This window comes from Sciurus vulgaris (assembly GCF_902686455.1).
Source record: "Sciurus vulgaris genome assembly, chromosome: 9".
In the NCBI taxonomy this organism is placed as follows: Eukaryota; Metazoa; Chordata; class Mammalia; order Rodentia; family Sciuridae; genus Sciurus; species Sciurus vulgaris.
Genome location: NC_136469.1, coordinates 91356502 through 91381571, shown reverse-complemented (window position 1 = coordinate 91381571; position 25070 = coordinate 91356502). Strand labels below are relative to the sequence as shown.

Genomic DNA, 25070 nt, shown 5'->3' with positions numbered 1-25070 from the left:
TTAATCCTTGTAGGCAAATTCTTTGTAAATTGGAAGCCTGCTTTATTTCTGTTTTTTTTTTATGACATATGCATACACACACAGTAAGTAAATAATGCAGAGGAAGATCTTAGAGCATCTAATAACCTGAGAAGTCACATTTCAACAATTCAATGGCTTTATCCAGGAGAAGCATGTTCAGGTTTTGTTTTTTGATCCTTTGGATGTCCCATGCAAATGAACTGGACACTCGGCCTAATTTTTTCCCCCCAAACCTATGGGTCCTTCCTTAGGCAGCAATACTTTTCTGTCCTTTGTCAATTTTTTTTGTGACAAAGAATTGATAGTCCAGCTTAGTTTAGACCACGTTAGCAGAGAACCAATAGCCCAGCACACTGTTGGCTCTACTTTTATCGATGTTCGAGAGACACTAATTATTCTGAGAACAGAAGAATTGTTGTCTCCACCTTTTAGAGATTGTCTTCCACATATTACTAGGCGCTCAAGCATAAGAATTAAAATGGTGAGAGAGACAAATTCTACCGAAGGTATATCAAGAATTAAGTGTGATGTTGAAGGAGATTCAACAGTCCTGGAATTTAGGAATCTAGAATCTTGAGACATCAGGTGACATCATGCCCCACCGAATAAACCATGAGTTTAAAGCTGTCTTGCTTTGCAAAGAAATGTTATTTGGGATACTGATTACTTTAGAAAAGGATAAATATAGTTATCATTTTCTATGAAATAATATTTAAAGAAAGGAATGTTATTTTCATTTGCAAAACAAAATACCATGTTCAAATTAAAGATAAAAGACATTCTATGCCATACATATTCTTACCTGAAAACTTAAATGAGGAAGAATCTATAAGTAATGACCCAGTTTGGCCCTTTAGTTTCTCACGTAAAATGATTTCAATTCTGTCCCAAAATTTTGCTGCATTATTTTTGTAACAAGATTTGAACTTCAGTACAGCATGTATTATCACTTTCCCTTTGGCTTGGCTGCAAAACATAAACAGACAAATTAGACTTTCGTATTGAGCCTCCGTAACTCTGAGGGGAAGGCATAGAGGTTTGTAAACAACAAGAAGACAGTGCCAAAGAGGAATTATTCTACCATGTACTAACTATCCCAGTTCCCCACAAGGGAGTGGAAGTGGCACTGTGGACTTCATGGAACAGTGTAAAGAGCATGATTTAGATTCATGTGAACTGAATTTGTCTTTTAGAACTACTGGTTTGCCAACTCCTACACTATGGTAAATTGTTTACATTCTTTGTACTGAAGTTTCCTCATCTCTAAGATGTGGATGATAATTTTACTTATTGGGTTATTTAGAGCATCATTACAGATTTTATACATCTTATAATGGATATAGAGATGTTTAAAAAAATCTCAGAATAATGAAAAAAAGTATTTATTATTGTAAATGTATGAATCCACTATGGAAAGATCAGTAGAAAATAATTAATTGAAAGAAAAAAGTAAAATGAGAAAAAAATTTATTATTTTGGTTTTATTTAATTGAGACATATTTTGTAATAGTGAGCCAGTATTCTTTCACTTATTGGAAATCAAGGCTGAGAACAAAGCTGTTTAACTGAACTTATTTTATTTGTCGTTCTGATTTGAAAATGGAAATATACAAGCCAAAAATTTTTCAAGTGGGTTACTACTGTTGGCTCGATAGAGTGTCTGTTCTACTCTGCTCTCTATTTCTCTGCCACCCTTACCATTTCCTAAACATTTCTCTGCATTTGTACATTTGTATATCTGAAAATCAACAACTCAGAGTTTTATGTAACTTAAGATTCTGAAAACATCCACTTCCAAGCCTTCATAACATTTGGGAACAAATGCAGAAACAATAGCCAAGGTCCAGGATTTTCTATTACTATAATGCCTAATTATTTAAATTATTTTTTCACGATAATTTAAAATAAATAAGTTAATTTCTATATCATCCCTTATCATTTTATGTTTTAAGTTATACCTGTATCAGATGTCCTTCCTTTTGGAGATATAAATGTATTATTTTTATTTCTTTTTAATAGTATTAAGCCATTAGTAATTATATGTCAATTTTTAAAGTATTTTCATCTCTTTTTCTGCTTTCATGTTTCTCACAGGTGCCTTATCTGTAGGGACAACACCTTTGTTTTTTATGGAACAGGAAATACATATTATATTACTGTTTATTTTAAGTGATTTGTCAAATTGTGGATGTCACTCTGAACTTTTCTCCTGGGTCGAATAACACTAAAACTAAACTAAATATACACATGTTTTCTTGTTCTGATATCATTAGGGTCATAGGAGCTTCTTTATTACTGGACACATTAACTAAAAGTTATTTTACTTTTATTTATTGATTAACAGAATCATCTTTAGTTTTATATGACAAATATTTGTAGTTCTTTGCCACATACAGTTTTCCTTTCCATTCTTGAACTTTTCATTTGTTCCTCTGTTTATCAGAAGTACATTAGTCTAAACAACACGCCAGACACAGTGCTAGGTATCAGAGCTATGTCAGCTTATAAAACCACAAAGTCCCTGCTCTCAGGTTGTTTATATTGTGGTAGGAGAGAGAGCTTTAAGGAGGACCTTTTAGAAGCGGTCCCCTGATGACAAGAAGGACTGGGTTGTGCTGAGAGCTGGTGGAAGAACATTCCAGAAAGAAAGGGACAAGGGCAAAGGCCCTCACCAAGATAGACTTAATGGTTCTTTTAACTTTATTAAACTTTAGACAGGTTTTTACCTGACTATAGACCCTAATATTTCTTCACTTAGAGCATTTCCTTTCAAAACTTGTAATTATAAATTCTTTCTCTGTTCCTTTGAAGTGTATGTTAATCTTTCAAAACCTCTTGCCAATTTTACAACCCAGGAAATGACTTTCCCAAGGACCTGGAAGCCATCTCTTTGAAATGTAACCATCAAAGGAGATGGCAACGCTATCTCCAGTTTCTATGAGAGGATGGGAACATAACTTCAGTGGACATCTTGCTCCAAGGTGTAAATGTACAAGTTTACTTTTCCTTTTGGTATGCACAAATGCCTAAGTGGCCCTCTTACCTCTGCCTTTAAACAACTCTGTTTTTGTTTCAGCAGAGTGAAGACTCAGTTCTGTCATTTACACCACTGCAATAACCTTCAGTGAGGTCTTCATTGTTTAATTTTGCTAAGTGCCGTTTTTTTGCTTTGATAGTACTGTGGTGAGAACCACTCTATTTTGCTTACAGGAGTAACAGTACTTAAGTTAGGGTGCATATAAAGTTGCGAGTGGAGGTGAGTTGACATCAGTGGAAGAGGCAGGACCACTTTAAGTGTATTGTACAATGAATTTGGAATTTGTGGGAAATTGTCAGAAGGCATTAAGCAGGGGAATGATGTGTTTCTCTAATTCACTTTGCTTGCTATGTGGAGAATTAATTGTAAATAGAGCAGGAACAAGAGCTAGAAATTAGTCAAATTAGTACATTAATCTAAATAAGATTGCCTGGATTCAAATTATAGCATTATTATTTATTTTTAATAATGAATAAATAATTTTTATAATAATAATGCTTTCCTTTCTCAACGACTGGAAAGTCATCTCTTTGAAGTGTAACCATCAAAGGAGTTTATAGGAGTAATGGTTATGTTAGTTTATGTCACTTTGGCTTAACCTATCTTTGCTTTAGTTGCCTTGTCTGTAAAATGGAAAACTAAAATATACCAACCATATATGAAACCAGGTTAAATGAATTCTCTGGGGGTACAGATTAAAAGTATGGATAACTTAAAAACAAACTAAGAAACAGAATACCATGAGTTCTAGTTTTATGAAGAGGTAGATCCCAAAGTATATTAACTTTCTAATTTTATTTGTAGTTATTCTTTTCCTCCTGAATACAGAACCAGTTCTGACTTATATCTCATTTTCATTCTATTAAATAGTGTTACTCTGGATTGACTTCTTTTTTTGTTTTTAAATAGGTACTGAAAACAGTTATATAGCACATTTACTCCAACCACTGAAGTTTTCATTACAGTTGCTGGAGAATTTATCTTAATTTGTTATGGAGTTATTTTAATTTAAATATTTAATCTTAGGCTTAAAATACCTAGGCATATATTCTAATTATATTTTTAAAATATAGCTGGTGAGGGGAGAAATACAAGGTTACAGTCATTCATTTAATGTCCCACATACTAAAGTAGATAGAATGTGTGTGTGTTATTTTTTTACTTATTGGCAGTTGTTGTGGAGCATGCAGGTTAAGAGACATTTTGTTAGCATTTCATGTAAATTTTCATGCGGGGATATGAAATTATTGCATTTCAAGAATGACTTCTGCTGCATGGTTTACTAATCTATAGGGAATATTTTCTTTTCAGAGAAATGTTCCCTCCTACTTCCTCATCAGGAGATCTCATTAGATCTAATAAGATTAAAGAATAATTTGAAATATATTTGGCGTTATACCTCTGTTTATCTTTTAAAAATTTTATTTGTGCATGATAATTATGTACAATAATGGGATCCATTGTGACTTATGCATATATACACATAATATTTTTTGGGAAATTTCTTTCACTCTATTTTATCTTTCCCTCCTCTCCTCCCTCTCGCTTCCTCTATACCACTAGTCTCCCTTCTTTTTTTCATGAACTCCCTTTTTTCACTATTTTTCTGTGTAGCTTTCACATATGAGAGAAACATACAACGTTTGACTCTTATTTTTATTAGAATAATGCTATAAACATGTGTATTCATGTATTGCTAATAGTATGATGGATTCAGTTCTTTTAGATAAATACTGAGGAGTGGTATAGCTAAGTCATTTAGTGGTTCCATTTCCAGTCTTTTGAGGAACCGTCATACTTATTTCCATGGTGATTGTGTTCATTTTTCCATATCCCTACCAGCATATGTTACTAGTAATATTTTTGATTATTGCCATTCTAACTAAAGTGAAATGAAATCGTGGTGTAGTTTTGATGTGCATTTCTCTGCTTGCTAAAGATGTTGAATAATAAAAAATATATTTGTTGGCTTATTTATTATTTTGAGAAGAGTCTGTTTAGTTCATGTTCACATTTTTAATTGGGTTATTTCTTTTTTGGTGTTAGAATTTTAGAATTCTATATATACATTCTGAATATTAATCCTCTGTCAGAGAAGCTGGCAAAGATTTTTTTTCCCATTCTATAGCTCAGTCTTCATGCTCTTGTTTCCTGTGCTGTGCATAAGTTTTTTAATTTGATAAAATCCCATTTATCTTAAGTATTTTTTGAGCTTTAAGAGTTTTACTGTGGAAAGTTGCTGCCTGTTACTTTATGTAGGAGTGTTATCCCTTTGCTTCTTCTAGCAGTTGCAATTTCTGGTCTAATTCCCTGTACTTTGATACATTTTGAATTGACAAAGTGAGAGGTAGGAATCTAGTTTCATTTTTCTACATATGGATGTCCAGTTGTCCCAGTACCATTTGTTAAACAGATTGTCTCTTCTCCAACATATGATTTTGTTATCTTAGTCAAAGATCTGATGACTGTACCTGTGTGGGTTTGTCTGTGTGTGTTCTATTCTATTCTATTAATCTGCCTGTCTGTTTTTATACCGGTACCAAGCAGGTTTTCTTACTATATCTTTGTAGTGCAATTTACAATCAGGTATTGTAAAGTCACCAGCATTGCTTTTTGCTTAGAATTTTTTGATAGGTTTGGCTTAGAATTTTTGATTTTTTTGGGTCTTTTATTCTTCCATATGAATTATAGGATTGCTTTTTTCTAGTTCTGTGAACAGTGCCATTGGTATTTGGGTGGGAATTGCATTGACTGTAGATTGTTTTTGGTAATATGGTCATTTTAACAATATTAATTTTCCCTATTCGTGAACATGGGGGGACGGTTCTTGCCATCTTCTAGTGGCTTCAGTTTCTTTTTTCTGTGTTCTATGATTTTCTTTGGAGAGGTGTTTCACCTCCTTGGTTAGATTATTACTAAGTGTTCTATTTTTTTGAAGCTATTGTGAATGAATTTATTTTTCTGATTTCCTTTTTCAGTGCATTCATTAGTGTAGAGAAAAGCTATTGATTTTTATATGCTGATTTGTATCCTGCTACTTTGCTGAGTTTGTTTATTAGCTCTACAAGTCTTCTGGTAGAGTTTTATGAATTCTTTAAGTATAGGATCACATCATCTGCAAACAGTGATAGTTTGACCTCTTCCTTTTCTATTTTTATCCCTTTTATTTCCTTCTCTTGCATAATTGCTTAGGATAAAATTTCAAGTACTATACTGAATGGGAGTGGTGAGAGTGGACATCATTTATTGTCTTGTTCCTGATTTTAGAGTAATTACTTTTATTGTTTTTCCATTCAGTATGATGTTGACTTTGGGTTTGTTGTATATAGACTTTGATGTGGAGGTAAGTTCCTTCTATCACTACTTTCTTCATGTTTTTAATAAGAATGGGAAACTAAAATATACCAATCATATAGGATTGTAAGAAATCCTATATAGTTGCAATTGATATAGGCTGCATTTTGTGAAAGGCTTTCTCTGCATACACTGAAGTGATTATGATTTTTGACCTTAATTCTATTTATATGGTGAATTACACTTACTGATTTGCTTTGAATATGTTGACGCATCCTTGAATTCCTGGAAAAAAAACAATTTGATCATGATGTGCAATCTTCTTAATGTGTTGTTGCATATGATTTGCGGATATTTTATAAAGAATGTCTGTACCTGTGTTTATCAAGAATATTGGTCTACAGTTTACTTAAGATGTCTTTATATGGTATTTGTATCAGGGTCATACTGATTTCATAGAATTAATTTGAAAGTGTTCCTTCCTAGTTCATGGAATAATTTGGAATTAGCATTGGAATTAGTTCTTACTTAAAGGTGTGGAAGAAGTCAGCTGAGAATTCATCTGTTCCTGGTCTTTTCTTTGTTGAAAGGATTTTTATTACCACATCAATCTCACTTGCTATTGGTCTATTTATATTTTCTATGTCCTCTTGGTTTAATTTTGGTAGTTTATATGAGTGTAGAAATTTATCCATTTTTTCTAGGCTTTCAAATTCATAGGAATATAAGTTTTCAAAATGGTACCTAATAATGCTCTAGATTTCAGTGACATCTGTGGTGCTATCTCCTTTTTTTTTTTTTTTTTTAATTCCAAATTCGTTGATTTGGATCTTCTCACTCTTTCTTTTAGTTTGTTTGGCTAAGAGTTTACCAATATTGTTTTCTTTTTAAACACTCTTTGTTACATTAATCCTTTGTATTCTTTTTTATTTTCTAATTCATGAATTCTGGTTTATATCTTACTTGTTTCTTTACTGGTTTTAAATTTGGTTTGTTCTTGTTTTTCCAGGGCCTTGAGATGCATCAGTAAGTTATTTATTTGGGATTTTTTTTTTTTAATGAAGGCACTCATTTTTTTCCCCTCTTGAAATCACCTTCACAGTATCTGAGAGGTTCTGATATCTTGTATCTCTATACTTGTTTTATTCTAAGAATTTTCAAATTTCTCTCTTGATTTCTTGTGTGACTCATTCAAAATTCTAAAGAGTACTGTTCAGTATCCATGTAGTTTTCGGTAGTTTCAATAGTTTTTCTTGCTATTTTTTCTAATTTTATTCTATTATGATCTGAAGGATGCAAGGAATTATATTGATTTATTTTATTTGCTAAGATTTTGTAGTCTAAAATATGGTCCATTTTGGAGAAAGTTTTACTTGAAACTGGGAAGAAAGTGAATTCAGTTATTCCTGGATGAAATATTCTGTAAATGTCTGTTGAGTACATTTGCTTTATGGTATTTATTTATTTTTTTTCAGATCTGAATGTCTTTGCTTATTTTATGACTTGAATACTTACCAATTGGTGGGAGAAGTTTTTCAAAATCACACACTATTACTATATTGGGATCTATGTGAAGCTTTATGTCAACTAGTGCTTCTTTTATATTATTAGGTGCACTGATGTTTGGGGCATAAATACTTGTTATTGTTATATTATCTCATTGGATTTTTCCTTTTACCAGTATTTTGTGGCCTTCTTCATCTCTTTTAATTAGTTTTGACTTGAAGTCTGTTTGTCGAAGATGAGAGAAGCTACTTTGATTGTTTGGGAGCTTGACCTACATGGAATATAATTTTCCATTCTTTCACTTTCAGCATTAGATGTCTTTGCCTAAGAGGTTTGTCTCTTGCAGGCAACGTATAGTTGGGTCTTATTTTTTATTCCAATATGCTAACCTGTCTTTTAATTGAAGAGTTGAAATCATTAATATTTAGTGTTATTATAGTGTTTATTATTTCCTTTCATTTTGATTTACTTAATTATATTGTTTAATTATCTCATAGTTCTCATTTGCTTATCTACTCTTCTAATGACATTTATCCTGTTTCTAGGTTCTGGCTAAGAAATCATATCTGATTGGTTTACCTCTGTTAAGGACCTGACCTTTCTCTTTTGAGGCTTTTAAAATTCTATTCTTGTTCTGTATATTTGTCATTTTAATTATAATGTGCCATAGAGAGGATCTTTTTTGATCTTGTGTATGTAGGGTTTTAAATGTCTCCTATATCTGGATGTCCATCTAATTCCCAAGATTTGGAAATTTTTTTTGCTTACTATTTTACCAAAACAACTGGCAATGTATTAGCCTATATTTCTGTTCCTACTTAGTTTCTAAAGATTCTTAAATTTGATATCTTAATATTGTCAGAGTTCTTGTATAATCCAATCATAGTTTCTTTTTTTCTTTCTTTTATACTGTCTGAATTTTCAAGGCTGACCACTTTGTCTTTTAGCACTGAGATTGTGTCTTCTACTTGGTCTACTCTAATAGAGATATTTTCAACTGAATTTTTGTTTCATTTATTGTGGCTATCATTGCCAAGATTTCCTTTTAGTTCTTTTTAATGTCCTTTATTAAATTTGTCATTCATATATTCTAATGATGTCCTTTATTCATTAAGTTATTTTTTGGTATTCTCTTGGATTTCATTGATAATTTTTGCAATCATTCTTTTGAATCCTTTATATGGCGTTTCATTCACTTCAGTATCTTTGGAGTTAGTTGCTGGTGAATTATAAACCTTAGTAGGTTTCTTGTACCCCTATGTTGAAATTTGTGCCTCTGTTGGGATGGATTTTTCTTCCACTTTCATATGAGGGCTTTTTACTGTACATTCTTCTCTTGGCAACGTATGCTGGGATATCAGGTTGTTTTGAATTATCGAATGTAATTCCAAGTGGGTTTCATAGTATAGTTTGTCAGTTTTTTCGTGATGATTTGTATACTTTGATACAGTGTGCATTATGTTGGAGCTTGAGCATCCCACTTTCTCTGTTGGTCTTATAAGAGTGGGATCCTTCTAATAGGTTAGGCCATTATGTTGTAAACAGCAAGGTATATGGCTGTTAGAGAGAGAAGAAAGAAATTAAAGAATAATGCAAGGAACAAAAACAAAACAAAAAATAACAAAAATCCCACTAAACTTCAGAAAACAAAACAAAATGAAAAGAGAAGGAAAAATTTGTGTGTCTATGTGTGTCTGTGTGTGTATACATGCATAAATCAGCAAATACAATAAGAACAAAAAATTTGTATTAAAAAATGAAAGAAATGTCATTGTTGAGGTTGTAAAAAATGTGGACAAGGATGGATATTCGCTGCCTATGTCAGACTGCATTATCTCGGTTCCTTCTTGGGCAATGCACCCCTCATAGTGAGCAAGGGCTGGGGTTATTAAACTCTTCCTCCTTTTGTGTTGCTCACCAAACTCCAGCAGGAGATTTTAGCAGGTACTGAAATTGAAATGGCTCTCAGCTTCCATTCTCCCCAGTGCAAGGTAGGATGGAATGGGAAGTACTATCTATTGGAGTTTTTTTTCCAGACCAACCAGATCAGTCCACTCACAGGGCAGGGCTAATAAGATGTTCTGGTGGCTAAGGTCTAACTCTCATCAGAACTTAAAACTTTCTCAAGTAGTATCTACTCTGGAGAGACAGGAAGAGAGACAGGAGGTTGTCAATCATGTTGGGCATCTGGATCTCAGGGACCTCCTGAAATTTCGACTCATAGGGTGAGGTAACCACCCTGGGTAAAGGGAACACAGCAGTTCTTGTATATCCACCAATCATGAATATTCCCTTCTAAGACTCACTCCCCAAACATGTCAGTTAGTCACATGGACCATCAGTCTGAAGGGGAAAATGAATTGTACTCCCCTCTGTCTCTGACCTAAATCTCCCTGGAGATAATCTCTGTGCCTGTTTCAAATATGTTTCACCAGGAACACCCTAGGATACATGGTAGTAGCTGGCTGAGATGGTGTGGCCAAATATTTCTGTTTATCTTATCCTGAGTTAGTTTTTTTCAGGGTGAAAAGGTAATTATTATGCTCCTAGGAGGCTTAATTCTTTAGTTACAATGTAGTATCAAGCATGGAATTTTACTCATAACATTTAAAGAGTTAATGATGCTAATAACAAATAGCAAGGGGTAATATGACATGTTATACACAGAAGGTGGTGATAGTCTATTTCACTGAACTTACGTAGGAAATACAAACCTACTTGAGGGAATCTTGTTTCTGAGGCCAGCATTTGCCTGCATATGTCCCTCGCGTGCATGCTTCAAATCCAGTCTCACAGCTTCACTCCCATTCATACTTTCACACTATTTGTTGGCGTATTAAGTCTATGTCAGTTTGCTTGTTTAGTGTCTAGATAGCTGGGTTCTTCTGGAATTTAGAAACTAGAGATCCTAGTAGCTCAGTCATTTTCTTTTATTCTAGGATATATTAGCTATAGGCACCAGTAGCCAGTTTAATTACCTAGTTGGTTTCTCAATTATTCATCAGGATAAAAATAGTATTTTATTCATATTGAATCTGTAATACCCAAGAGACTTCAGAACAGTTAATTGCATATGAGTGATTAATGTATTTTTTAAAAATTGAATTCCATTAACTCTACTATAACATTATTAAGGTAACATTCTCCGTATTATTTCCTGTTTGGTTGTCATGATATAGCTAAATGGGGATACATAATAGGTGGCAAATATATATAGAAAACTTAGTGCTAACTGGAGTTTGTAGTGTGTTTCTTGGTGATGAAAGAAAAGGATGTACCTGACTTTCTTTCCTTTCCATGAGCCTCTTTCTCTCAGAGGGTAAGTTCCTAGAGATGTGACTTTTTCCCCAATCAAATATAGAACTTTTTATGGATGTAGACTCCTGACCATTTGAACTTTCTGTTTCTTCCTTATCTATTTTCAATTTTCTGTACCTCAGCTATAAAGTTTGATTTCTATAGGGTCCAGAGTAGTAAAGAAAAGAAGTGAGGATGTTTGGGTGAAAATACACATGCATACTTTGTGTTTGTTAAAAAATGCTGCAAACTTTAGAACCTCAGTTTTTATCTATTATTACCATTGGTAATATGGGCTCAGTGTTGTCCCAGATTATAATTTTTACATCTGAAATTTTTTATGTGAAATTTCCCAATTTTAACAATTTGGTTAATTTTTGTAATCTATGTGCAAACCAAAATTACTACTCTAAACTAAATTTGGCCTATTGGTTACTAGTTTGCTAATATAGGACAGATAGTCTATACATGGCTCACTTGTCTTGCTTATTATTTTTTATTTTTATTTTTAAATGAAATCCCAATTTTAGATTTGCTATCAGACCCTGTGCCCTCAAATAAATAAGCTAAACCATTTAACCTTCATTTGATGATCATAATCAGCTAAAATTCTTGCTTGTGGTTTAATAAGTTTCCAGCAGATCTTAAATCTGTTTTTTCACATTCGAAGTGCTGGTGGTTTTAATACCCCAAATCAAATTTATTTCAATCCTTCAATTGTACATCAAACAAAAAACATTCTGTTGACTATGAGATGAACAAAACTCCATGCCTCTCAGGCTATATTGTACATACCTTACTTGGACAACATGAGATTTGATGTACTGTCTTCTCAGTTTGGATTCATTAAATGTTTCATTTATCTGTTAAAAGGTAAAATGGATAATGATGAATGTTTTCTTTTTAAGTTTTCATTTTGGAAAACTTCAAATATACACAAAAGCAGTCATGTATCAAACTATGTATCCATCATTCAGCTTGACCTTTTATCAACATATGACCAAATCTGTTTCATTTTCCTTCTCTCTACCTCACAGGAATTAAATAATTTCTTAATTTCATCAACTGTTCAGTATTCAAATTTTCCCAGATCATGGGGTATGATAGGACAGAATATTCATTTTGAAAAGGTACATTCAAAGGACCCAATTGACATTGTTTGCCTTCCACATGCAGACTTCAATTGAATATTAATGCAATAAGACTTTGCAGAAATATTACCATAGGGGATGCTAATTTTTTGTTTCTACTATGGAAAAGTCCTATTATGCCTGGACTACAATCTATTTTTCTTCTTTTTCAATTACATTTTACTGACAGATTTAAAAAAAAATATGATGCGGTTGAAAGTTTTATGTAAGTGTCACTTTCTTAACTTTTCCCCTCCTGATCTGTCCAACCTAATGAATGACTTCCTATAGCAGGAACTTCACATGTCACTGATCAATTGCACTTGTACTTTGGCAAATACATGCCTCATAAAAAACAACTTGTTGGAATTCACAAAAGATTTAATTTATATTTTTCCTCCTCTAAAACAATTGAAATGTGTGCATTTATTCAAAAAAATCTCAAAGTAAATCTATGAATGGGTAGATAGTGTCATGTTTTCTTGGTGATTCAATGGACAAAAGATAGTAAACATGATCATAAATAAATTTATAAGTATGGCAGTTTGAGATACTATTAAGTGGTATAAATAATGTAAAATAATGAGATAAAGTAACTCAGAAACAGTATTTGAATGATCAAATAAGGCCTTTTTGAAGAAGTGACATCTCAGTGAAACCTGAAAGATGAAAAGCTGATGGTCCAGGGGAAAAGAGTTCAGTTTTCCATATGGAGTGAACAGCAGGCGTGAAGATCTAAGTAAGGAGATTGGTGTGTTTGGGGGATAGAAGCAAAGTTGTGACTCAAGTCAAGTGAGCAAGGGAGAAAGTGTTTAAGAGTTTGGATGTCATTTCCAAATACACTGAATGCAGGGATTCTGAAAAGATAGTAAGTAAATTTAATTATATTTCTCTCCCATTCATAATTCTGATGTGTGGGTTTTTCTTGGGACCAAGTAGAATTCAGATTTATGGGAGCCAAGGAAGCAGGGAGTTGATAAAGAATTTTCTCTCCCATAGGACAGGCAAGAATCCAGAGGAGTCTGAGAGCCTTATGTAAAGAACAAGTCACAAAAGGCTCTTGGAGTAACCAGGCTGTGAGATGTTTGTGAAAACCTAGGAATGAAGTTGACACTGAGCTTCTTTGGGGCTATGGAAAGCCACACAGAAGACAATATGTGATTGCAAAGGAGAGGGTGAAGCTTCCTTGCACATGATGTTAGTCTTATATAGCGGGCAAAAAAGGAGGAGTCAGAAAACTTTCTTCTGACTTTGGTATGGAAAGACAGAATGCCTGTTGTGCCAACCTCAGCCAGTCAGGATTTAAACACATTTCACTTTCCATCTTATGAGGCACCTCCAATAACAAGAATCTGGCCCCAATAAGCCAGCAAGGAAATATGACAATGCAAATAAAGGAACCCAGCAGATAGAGAGGACATAAAACAGATTAGGTTCTAATCAAACCACAACTGCTGCAGCAAACATAGCAACTTGAACAACAATGGCAAAAAGCCCACATAAGAATCCTCAGACACAGAATGAAAAGAAAGAAAAACTATATGATACCAAGAAAGAAATTTTTCAAAATTAAAATTCATTCAGGCAATTTAAAATAATGATTATTATCCCTAAATTTTGAATTTGTGACTTGGAAGATTAAATGGAATAAATATCTAAAAATATCTCAAATTAAAGTAATAATATTATACACTTATCAAAAAGTATGATAGAAACTGTTGCAGGTGAAGATGGAGGAAAGATACCCAAATTCACTAATGGTGAAAATGTGAGTTATTTCATCCTTTTGGAAAGCAATCTGGCAGCATTTCATAAATTAAAATCCTAATTTGATTTAGAAATCTTAGTGTAGAAAATTGTCAACTGTAAAAAAAAAATAAGAATGTAGGTAGAATTTTTTGCAATGTTGATTATATTAGTCAAAACTTTGAAACAAAGGCAAGTGCATACAAAAACACTATGCTATATTCATACTAATGAATATTTTGGGATCATTGAAAAGAATACATTAAATCAGTGTACCTTCAGGGCTCAACAGTTGAAATGTTCAACACCTTTAGCAATTAGAGAAATGCAAATTAGAACCACACTGAGATTCTATCTCACTCCAGTCAGAATGGCAATTATCAAGAATACAAGTAACAATAAATGATGCTGGCAAGGATGTGGGGAAAAAGGTTCTCTCATCCATTGCTTGTGGGACTGCAAATTGGTACAACCACTCTGGAAAGCATTATGGAGATTTCTCAGAAAACTTGGAATGACCCAGTTATTCCACTCTTTGGTGTATACCCAAAGGAGTTAAAATCAGCATACTACAGTGATGCAGCCACATCAATGTTTATAACAGCTCAATTCACAATAGCTAAGCTATGAAACCAACTTCTACAGATGAATGGATAAAAAAAAGTGGTATATATGCACAGTGGAACATTAACTCAGCTAAAAGAAATAACTTTTTGACTTTTGCCAGTAAATGGGTAGATCTGGAGACAATCATGCTGAGTGAAATAAGCCAATTCCAAAAAACCAAAGGTCAAATAGTCTCTCTGATATGTAGACGCTAAGACACAATGAGGGTGGGGGAAGGGAAGAATAGAAGTTCAGTGGTTTAGACAAAGGGGAATGAAAGGAAGGGTGTGGGGATGGTAATAGAGAAGACAGAATGAATTGAACTTAACTTTCCTGTATCCATATATGAATACATTATCAGTGTAACTCCACATCATGTGCAACCAGAAGAATGGGATTCTAATTAGAATAAGTGATGTTACATGTATGTATAGATTGTCAAAATACACTCTAAAGTCATGTATATTTAAGAAGGACAATTTAAAAAAATATATTAGATGTTTACATTAAATTAAAGGAATTTATATGAGATTTCTGAGAAAAATAATTTTATAAGACTGTGTATAATGAACTCATGATGGTAAAATACTGACAAACATCCATCCCTATCTTTTGTTTTTCAACATAAGCTAATATAATTAAGAATGAAAATAAAGAAAGATAGACACTATGTTGTTAATATGGGTTATTTGGAGGTGGAGTTTTAGGATATGTATACAGGAAGGAAGAGGAATGAGAAAAGAACAAAGAAAATATGTACTTTAAGAAAAAAATCCATTTACTATGGTTTGATCCTTTTTATCCTCTTACATAAATCTTATATTTCTCCTTTTTACATTTGTATCTTTATGTAAGTTCAAGCAAAATTGAAGGTCTTTGGAGAATTTTTAAGTTGGTCAATGATATTATTCTATTTTAATTTTTAAAAGATCACGATAGTGTGGAAAACAGATTATGTGGAAATTAGGGTAAAAACAAAGAAAATAGGAGGCAATTTTAGGAGTTTGGGAGAGATGGTAGTGGCTGCAGTTAAAGAGAGAAATGAATAGATCAAAGCTATATTCTGATGGTGGAATCAATAGAATGTGCTGATTTATTAGTTGTGAGAAATATTCTTTTGTTAGGCTGAATGACTATTTTGATTTTAGAATTTTTTGCTGAGATGGATAGATAAGTCTTGGGAAGGAATAGGTGTTTGAGGTGAAGATCAAGATTTTACTTTAAGAGTCATAAACGTAGATAGTTTAAAATAGTGGGTTTGGATGCAATAAGTGTATATAGAGTATAGCTAGAAAAAAGAGAAAGGATGGGGAGAGGTGGGAAAGGTAAGCCAGACTCCGGACAGTACATTGGCAATCTCCTACATTTAGAGATCTGGATGATAAAGAACTAACAAAGGCAACTGGAAAACACAGCTAGTGAAAATGAAGAAAATATGGAGAGGGATGTGTTATGGAAACGTTTTCATATTCATATATTTTATATTTTTCTTATTGCATTGGTATGACTTCTAGTAGTATGTTTGATTCATTCTTTAATTTATAGTATTTCATTTTCTATTGAAATAATAAAGTCCATTAATTAATTAGTAACCCAAATCTGGCCTTCTTTCACAGTCTTTTACTGTTTCTAATTTTGGGTTAATTCCAAGCTTCTGTGGGAAAATTCACTTTTTGTGGGCTCATATTTTACCTTTTTTTTTTTTTTTTTTGGTATCAAGGATTGAACCCAGGGTGCTTAACCACAGAGCCACATCCCCAACCCTTTCTTTTATGGTATTTAGGGACAGTGTCTCATTGAGTTGCTTAGGGCCTCACTAAGTTGCTAAGGTTGGCTTTGAACATGTGATCCTCTTGCCTCAGCCTCCTCAGTTGCTGGGATTACAGGTGTGTGCCACTATGCCTGGCCATATTTTACCTTTATGAATTTGTTAGCAAATGTGATACTGAGATCTTATTATTAATTAGATTTCTTGTCTTTGTCTTCCAGAACTGCTCACTTATTTAGTCTACTGAGAGCAATATTTCTATCATTGTAAGGCACATTACAATGTAGTTCGATTTTATTTTTGTTTTTCTTCTGTCGTTTTAGTGAGATTGGAAGAGAGAGTAAGGGCAAAATGCTTGTTGGCAAATAACAATCTTACCTTGAAGTTTTAAAGTGGTTATACACTTTAAAAGAGTAATTAATAAAATTTGGTAACAGAGTAGATAAGGGAGAATGATAAGACAAACTTGATTTTAAAATGTAATGACAGGTGAGTGGGAGAACTGGAAAGCCATGAACTGAAGCTAGGGAAAGAGATTAGACTGATGACCAAATGGACGACTGTTAAATGATACTCTTACTTTTTAAAACAGACTTCAATATGAACTCAGACACATAGTATATAATACTTGTTCAATAAAGGTATAAATGGACAATATAGAACCATTTTTATATGGCACTGTCTCTAAACCAAATGTAGCTGAACTTGTAATGCTTTAGCTAGTTGTTCTCTTCTCTAATAATTATTAGAGATAATAATAATTATATTCTGTTCTAATGTCTTTATTCATCACTTTCCACATTGTATCCATCTTCTCAAATCTCACAATAGCTCAAATGATCAACATATACTTTAAATACCAAGACCTTAACTTTATGCTAAGGGTGTTCCAAGACATTGTAAAATGCAGTTATGGGAATTTTCCCAGTAATACTTATGTAATCCCTATTTTAAAGAAGCTTAATTTCTTTTCGGACTCTTTAATTACAAGTATCAGGATCCCACTGGGATTATTGGACAAAGCCTTGAACAGGAATTTCAGAACTAGTTTTTTCCCAGAAACGAGGAAAACAAGATGTGACATTCAAATTACACCCATATCACAACTCCAAATCTTGCTCTTTAATACCATATAGATATAATGTTTTCTTCTCTTATCTAGTTCATGTCACCCCACCTTCCTCTTTCCCTTCCCCTCTAAAGTAAATTGACAAAACGCCATCTGAGCCACTGCTAGACAAATGTGTGGAAGGAGGCTCTGGATTATGTTGATGGAAAGATTTTGAAGGTAATGATCCCAAGAATGGGCCGGCTAACTGAAAAATTATTATCATTTATGGTATTAAAATTATTTTATGGGTGAGGAATATCAAGCTTAAAGTACCAGTCATTAAATGTTTTTAACAAAGAAAAGTCCAAATATGTAGTTATATTAAGAAAGTACATTAAAAATACAAGAGAATGTACTTTGAAAAATTTCATAATAAAGTTCAAGGTCTAACAATCAAAAAATATCACATAAGAGAGGAGGAAAATGAATTTCGGAAAGTAATTGGATCTCTCCTTTTAAGGAATTTCTAACCTCCCCGACCCCAAATGTAAGTGTAGTTATAGTATACTACTATTTAAGGTATTATTTTATGAGGGGGGAATCTCAGGAAAATAGTGGGGGAGATCAGTGGAGTAGAGGAAGGGGATTGAGTGGGAAGGAGGAGGTTTGGAGAAGGAAAGGAACTGTAGAACAAAATTGATCAAATTAAGTTATGTACATACATGAATATGCCACAGTGAATTCCACCTTTATGTATATCTGTAAGGCACCCAATTAAAATAAAACGATAAATAAAAAGAAATAAGACCATTAGAGTAGATGAAGGAGAATGGGGGAGGAAGGAGGGTAAGGGAAAGAGGAAACATTTGGAACTGAAATGGAGCAAATTATATTCTATGCATGTATGATTCTGTCAAAATGAATCCCATTATTATATATAAATATAATTTTCTAATAGAAATATTAAAAGCTATTCTTATGATTATTTTTATATATAAATTCAGATCTTTAAAATTCACCCTTTCAATTGAGCTCACAAATGTATAGAAAAACTTTTATGGTGTTGTTGTTTATTTTTAAATTATACTGTCAAATGTATAACGAACAAGATGATGTATTGTTATCAGGGCAGAAGAATACTACCTCTACATGAAAAATGACACAAAAGTGGATATAAAAGAAATATTGTTTGTAGTTTCGTATTTCCAGTTATGAAGTGAAAATTGGGTATATGGTTTCTCCAATTATTTTATAGTGATTCCCTGTGTGTTCAGATGTCCTGAGTGTTTAAGATTTATTACTTCTATACTTGTTTTCCAGTTGTAGAAAATAAAACAACTATATCGGTAATTTTATAAGTTGTTTTCTTCTCACTTCAAATATGAATAAGGGCTCTGTAACATTGGTTACACTTTTGTTATAGCTTAGAACTTCTTAATTCCTTTAGGGCTAGAAACTTAGGTAATAATAATCTTCTTTTAATTTTCCAGCTAAATATTTTATTTTAAAATAGCCAGTATAGTAATTTTTAAATTTAAGACCATCTTGGAATTCATAGAAGTTTTCTGATACATTTTGAGGGGTATGAAACTGAATGAACACTAAGATAATCTTTACTCAAACTGAGATACTACTCACCTATATTAAATGTTAAAAGGAGATCTGACAATTGCCATTCTTTGTACTATTTTTTTAAAAAATGATGTATTTCTAAATCTGTTACATCCCATAAATAATCAGTCATTTGATAGGGTACTCTAAACAGAGTTATATGTATAAAATGTGTATAAAAGTACATATGTCCCAGCAGATTCACATTAGCTTAATGGAAAATGTTTGACCTGTAAGCTTGGTTGACCTGCACAACTTGTATGGGTTATCTTAGTTTCCTTACACATATCAGGTTCCTTTGAAAATCTAAAATACAATGCCTTTATATGTGTACACTGTACTGAATTTTATTAACATTTTAGAATATTTGACTGGCAATGTGAACTTTATGTAATCTGAAGTCTGTTCAAGATTTTATAATATTTACATGCTCATTAGTAATAGGACAAAAAGTGAAAGATTGGAAGCCCACTTGCAATATGACTTTGTATAAATTAATACCTTAATTCGGTATCTCCATTTGTTCATTTGAAAAATTGGGATGTGATGAGGAATGTGAGTACATAATGTGATTTGACTATACTAAAATTAGTTAATATAATTATTAGTGTTAAGGTCTTGTCCTACCTCTAATTTTTAGAATTTCTGTTCACCTTAATTGGGCATTATATCTGCCAGAGAGCTACAAAAAAAGAGGACATAGAGATTTCTTGAATTGTTCATTAAAAATATCACATATCTTAAATTTGGAAATATTTTCTATCAAGATCTATCTGTAGTAAAGAAAACTATCATTCATAGTAAATTGACATCTCTTCTGATCCAATTTATTTCCCCCTTTCAGTAAGAATCATCACAAGAGTTATATAATGGAAATCAGAAAAAGAAAAATAGGCTATTGGTATTATAATAATGACTAACAGGCTTGTCTAATGACTCATAGCTCTATTTGGTATGTGTTATTATCATCATCAGTATTGTACTTACAAATTTTCTGTATATGGTAATAACTATAATACATAGTGCATCATTGTATTCAATGAAAACAGGAGGGCATGTGAAAGCAAGCATTCTGACATATGTAAATGAAAAAAATATGAGAAACACCTGGTGAGCATGTAAACAGGTGGGTTAGAAACTATGAATGAGAGTTGCTAAAGGAGCCCAAAACAAGTATGTCAAGATGTGGTTGATAGACTAGAACAATTTAATAATTAGCCAGACAGATATTTTTAAAATATTCATTTGTGGAACAAACAGGTTAATTGACTTGAACAAATTTGTGTGAATTTATCATTGAGTAGTTTTCTTAGTGTGGGTATCTTTGGAACTGTTTTAAGTTATATATTAACTTCGTTATATACTTAGAGTTTATTAACAACATTAATGATCCTCCCATTTTAACTAATTAATTTTAGACTTTTTTAGGGCTCAGAGAATAATATAACTTCATTTTATGTAATGCCTACAACAACCCTAGTATATAGGTATTTGTGATCTCATTTTTAGTAGAAGGAATTGAGGTGTATGGAAATTTAAGTCACTTGTTGAGTTTATACAGCTAGAAAGTGGTCAAGTTTAGAATTGAATAAGGACCTTGAGTCCAAAGACTATATCTTAAGTATTATATTTCTTCCTTATTACTTTATTTTTATCATAAAGCTAAGCTAAGAATGGGGTTTTCTGTCTCCATTTTCTATCAACTAACGCTTAGTATAAAAGGCACACAGGACTTTCAGAAACTCTGAACGTATTAGAAACCAGGAGGTAGTGGGATGTTATGGAAAGACCACAGCTTTAGTCAGAGCAAGATCTGAAGATGTCTGGCCTATAGGAATCTGCCTGGGGAAATGAGAGATGAATGAGGCCAATATTGTTCTTGACAGGATTTTGTTTGATAGAATTATTTGAGTTAATTAGAGTGGTGTCTGTGTTAACAGATGCTATGACCAAGGCACAGTTAAGACTCTTCATTGAGTTTTCAGTCAGGTAAACTTTAACTTATGACAAAGCATATTCTCAAGCATTTTATAGTTGTTACACAACACTGAGGGGCTGCAAGATGATATTTTATATTGGGTCATGTCCTCTCTCAGATTGGCTGTTCCTCTTTCTCAAAAGACTGCTTAGTTTCAGGAGCAGAAACAGCAGCCTTCGCCATGTATCTTTGAGGTGGAATATATGTTCATTCATTTAATTTATTAATTCTTTTGAAATATTAATCGACTACTTCTTAGGTGTCAGGCATGTCTTAGGTGTTTTTGAAATTTCTTCCTTTTATATTTTTTCTGTCATGTACATTTTTAAATAGATTTTCTGAAAGGGCTGTCTATTCCAATCTAGAATTAAAGTAATGATTAGAAATTGCTTCCCATTTTGAAGGTGAGTGCTAAGATTCTAGCACTTTTAGGAGCATAACATTTAAAGAACAATGCACAGAAAAAATAATTTCAACTTACCAAAGATACTATCTTTTTATTTAGGTCCATATATTCTTGTGAATAGGGTTTTGCAAATTTGCTGTCATAATCAATGTTGTTGATTTTAAAGCTGATGTGATAGTAGAAAGGTGTCTTTCCTTAAAAGGAGAGAAAATAAAAAATAGGTTTCACATTGAACATTTTGCAACTACTCTCATTCCAAGAAAATCATGTGAAATAGAATGCCCTGATGAAATTTCAGGTAACTTGACATTTAAATAGTCTTGATGTCTCCCCAATATTTTTGATGTCCAATGATTGTTATAATTGCTTTGACAGAAGAATGCTAATTACATTATAACCATACCCAAAAAGTGTATTCAGAAATTTTAATGTGAATTTTTAAAAATTAGTTAATTATTTATTTTTTACAGACTGCATTTTGATTCATTGTACACAAATAGGGTACATCTTTTCATTTCTTTGTTTGTACACAATGTAGATTAATACCATTCATGTAATCATACATGTGCATAGGGTAATGCTATCTGTCTCATTCCACCATTTTTCATACCCCCCCTCATTTCCCTCTATATAATCTAAAGTTTCTCCATTCTTGTCTCACTCCCCACCTCCTCACCCCCATTATATATCACCATACGCTTATCAGGGAAAACATTTGTGTCTTCTTCTGTAAAGTGTCTGTCCAGTTCCTCGGCCCATTTATTGTTTGGGTTCTTTGTATTTTTGGTGCAAAGTTTTGTAAGTTCTCTATAAATTTTGGAGATCAGTGCTCTATCTGAAGTGCATGAAAAGATTTTCTCCCACTCTGTGGGCTCTTTTTTCACATTATTGATTGTTCCTTTGCTGAGAAAAAACTTTTTAGTTTGAGTCCATCCCATTTATTGATTCGTGGTTTGATTTCTTGTGCTTTGGGAGTCTTGTTAAGGAAGTCTGATCCTAAACCAACATGATGAAGATTCAGGCCTACTTTGTCTTCTATTTGGTGCAGGGTCTCTGGTCTAATTCCCAAGTCCTTGATCCGCTTCAAGTTGAGTTTTGTGCAGGGTGAGAGATAGAGGTATAATTTCATTTTACTACATATGGATTTCCAGTTTTCCCAGTACCATTTGTTGAAGAGGCTATCTCTTCTTCATTGTATATTTTTGACTCCTTTAGTATGAGTTGACTGTATTTATGTGGGTTTATCTTTGTGTCTTTTATTCTGTACCATTGGTCTGCCTGTCTATTTTGGTGCCAATACCATGCTGTTTTTGTTATTAGTGCTCTGTAGTATAGTTTAAGCCTGGTAAAAAGATAGTGCACCATGATCAAGTGGAATTTATCCCAGGGATGCAAGGTTGGTTCAATAACTGGAAATCAATATATGTGATTCATCACATCAATAGACTTAAAGTTAAGAATCATATGATTATTTGAATAGATGCCGAGAAAGAATTTGATAAAATACAGTACCCTTTCAAGCTTAAAACACTAGGAAAAATAGGAATAGTAGGAACATACCTCAACATTGTAAAGGCTATCTATGCTAAGCCCTAGGCCAACATCATTCTAAATGGAGAATACCTGAAAGCATTCCCCCTAAAAACTGGAAGAAGACAGGGATGCCCTCTTTCACCACTTTTATTAAACATCATCCTTGAAACACTAGCCAGAGCAATTAGGCCCAAGAAATTAAAGGAATACAAATAGGAAAAGAAGAACTCAAGCTGTCACTATTTGCCAATGACATGATTCTATATTTAGAAGATCCAAAAAACCCCACTTGAAAATATCTAGAACTAATAAATGAATTCAGCAAAGTAACAGGATATAACATCAGCATGCATAAATTTAATGCATTTCTATTCATAAGTGATGAATCCTCTGAAAGAGAAATTAGGAAAACCACTCCATTCACAATAGCCTCAAAATAAAATAAAATAAAATACTTGGGAATCAATTTAACAAAAGAGGTGAAAGACCTCTACGATGAAAACTACAGAACACTTAAGAAAGAAATTGAAATCCTTAGAAGATGGAAAGATCGCCTGTATTCTTGGAGAGGCAGAATTAATATTGTCAAAAGGCCATTCTACCAAAGGTGCTATATAGATTCAGTGTAATTCTAATAAAAATCCCAATGACATTCCTCATAGAAATAGAGAAAGCAATCATGAACTTCATCTGGAAGAATAAGAGACCTTGAATAGCCAAAACAATGCTGAACAGGAAATGTAAAATTTTAATGTGCCAGTTTTCAAGTTTGGACAATCTGGAGACAGATATGTTATTATGAAAATAAATTACATTAAAGTATAGTAATTATCTTAATATTTGTGATTGCCACAGATTACATTTAGGAAAACCAGTAAAGTTACAGGGTTTATTGTCTGTGAGATACCTAAGAAATCAAAATGAATAAGGTAGAAAGTAAAGGAGGCATTATTTGTAAGTGCTCCACATTAAGTAAGCAGAACAAAAAAATGAAACCTACAATTTTAGAAAGAAAAGCAAAGGAACTAGAATGAGGAATAGGTTACACTGTTCTATTTGAATACATCTAAATTAGTAGAAAATAAAATTCTTGTTAATTTTTCAGGTCCCATTGTTTTCCTCCATTCTGTAGACTAACTGGGCCAAATAAGAGAGAAAGATGAGGGGGGCAGAGAGAAGGCAGATATGTGAGAGAAAAGAGGAAAGGAGAGAGTGAGAAAAATTTAAAAAGGGGAAGTTAAAGAACTTTGCAATTTTTTTTGGAGAAAATTTTTCACTTCAAAGACTACAGTTAATTATTTGGAACAGATGTCCAATAGAATAGAAGTGCAAAGTAAAATAAGATAGTATTTTTGAGGGGTAAAGGTTACAATAAAAAAATCAGGTACTCTTATGGACTGCCTGAAGGAATGATAATTGAATACCTTTTTGAAAGATAATAATTTGATAATGTTATCAAAAGCTTGAAAAACATTCTCTTCTCATTCAGTGAGTCCCCTTTTTAGAATTTATTTTCATTGTATTGAATTCTATACAAATCTATGTATACAAATGAATTGTTTAAAGTAACATAAAAAGTTAGAAGTAACCTAAGTGCTTAAGGTAGGAAATTAACAAAATAATTTATGATCTGCTTATGAAATAGAATATTGTGTCATCATTAAAATCATGTTTCAGAATAATATTTAACATCATGAAAATGCACATGAAAAGGAAAGAAGGAAAAATGCCAAAATAGTGAGTAATTCTGACCAGAGAGTAGGATTATTGATAGTTTGTTTTCTTATTTATATTTTTCATACATCTAATTGAATGTTATCACATTTATTAGAAAGATAATTTTTAAAGAAGAATCTTTCTCTGTGATTACTACTTTTAACTACTGTTTTCTATTCTTTTCTCCCTTGCTTTAATTTTTTTTTTTCATCAATGTCTATTTTTTATATTTATCGTTCCCTTGTCACTGGTTTTATTAGAATAATCTGAAGGAAATATAATTTTTCACTGTTATTTATTTCTTTGCATGAAAACTTTATGACTTATTGGAAATATTTGTGCATCTAGGTGCATAGGGGCAGTATTAGGT

The 25070-nt window shown here is 32.6% G+C and overlaps 1 protein-coding gene across 1 annotated transcript in view; it reads right to left on the bottom strand.

The window, feature by feature from the left end:
• Positions 1 to 25070, bottom strand: part of LOC306669137 (transmembrane protease serine 11C-like) — a gene marked incomplete at both ends in the record, with an annotated part of 59328 nt that overhangs the window by 21339 nt on the left and 12919 nt on the right. The window contains 3 exons of the mRNA XM_079153020.1: positions 824 to 987; positions 11951 to 12018; positions 21527 to 21645. Of these exons, the coding sequence (XP_079009146.1) occupies positions 824 to 987; positions 11951 to 12018; positions 21527 to 21645 (351 nt within the window). The remainder of the gene's footprint in view (positions 1 to 823; positions 988 to 11950; positions 12019 to 21526; positions 21646 to 25070) is intronic.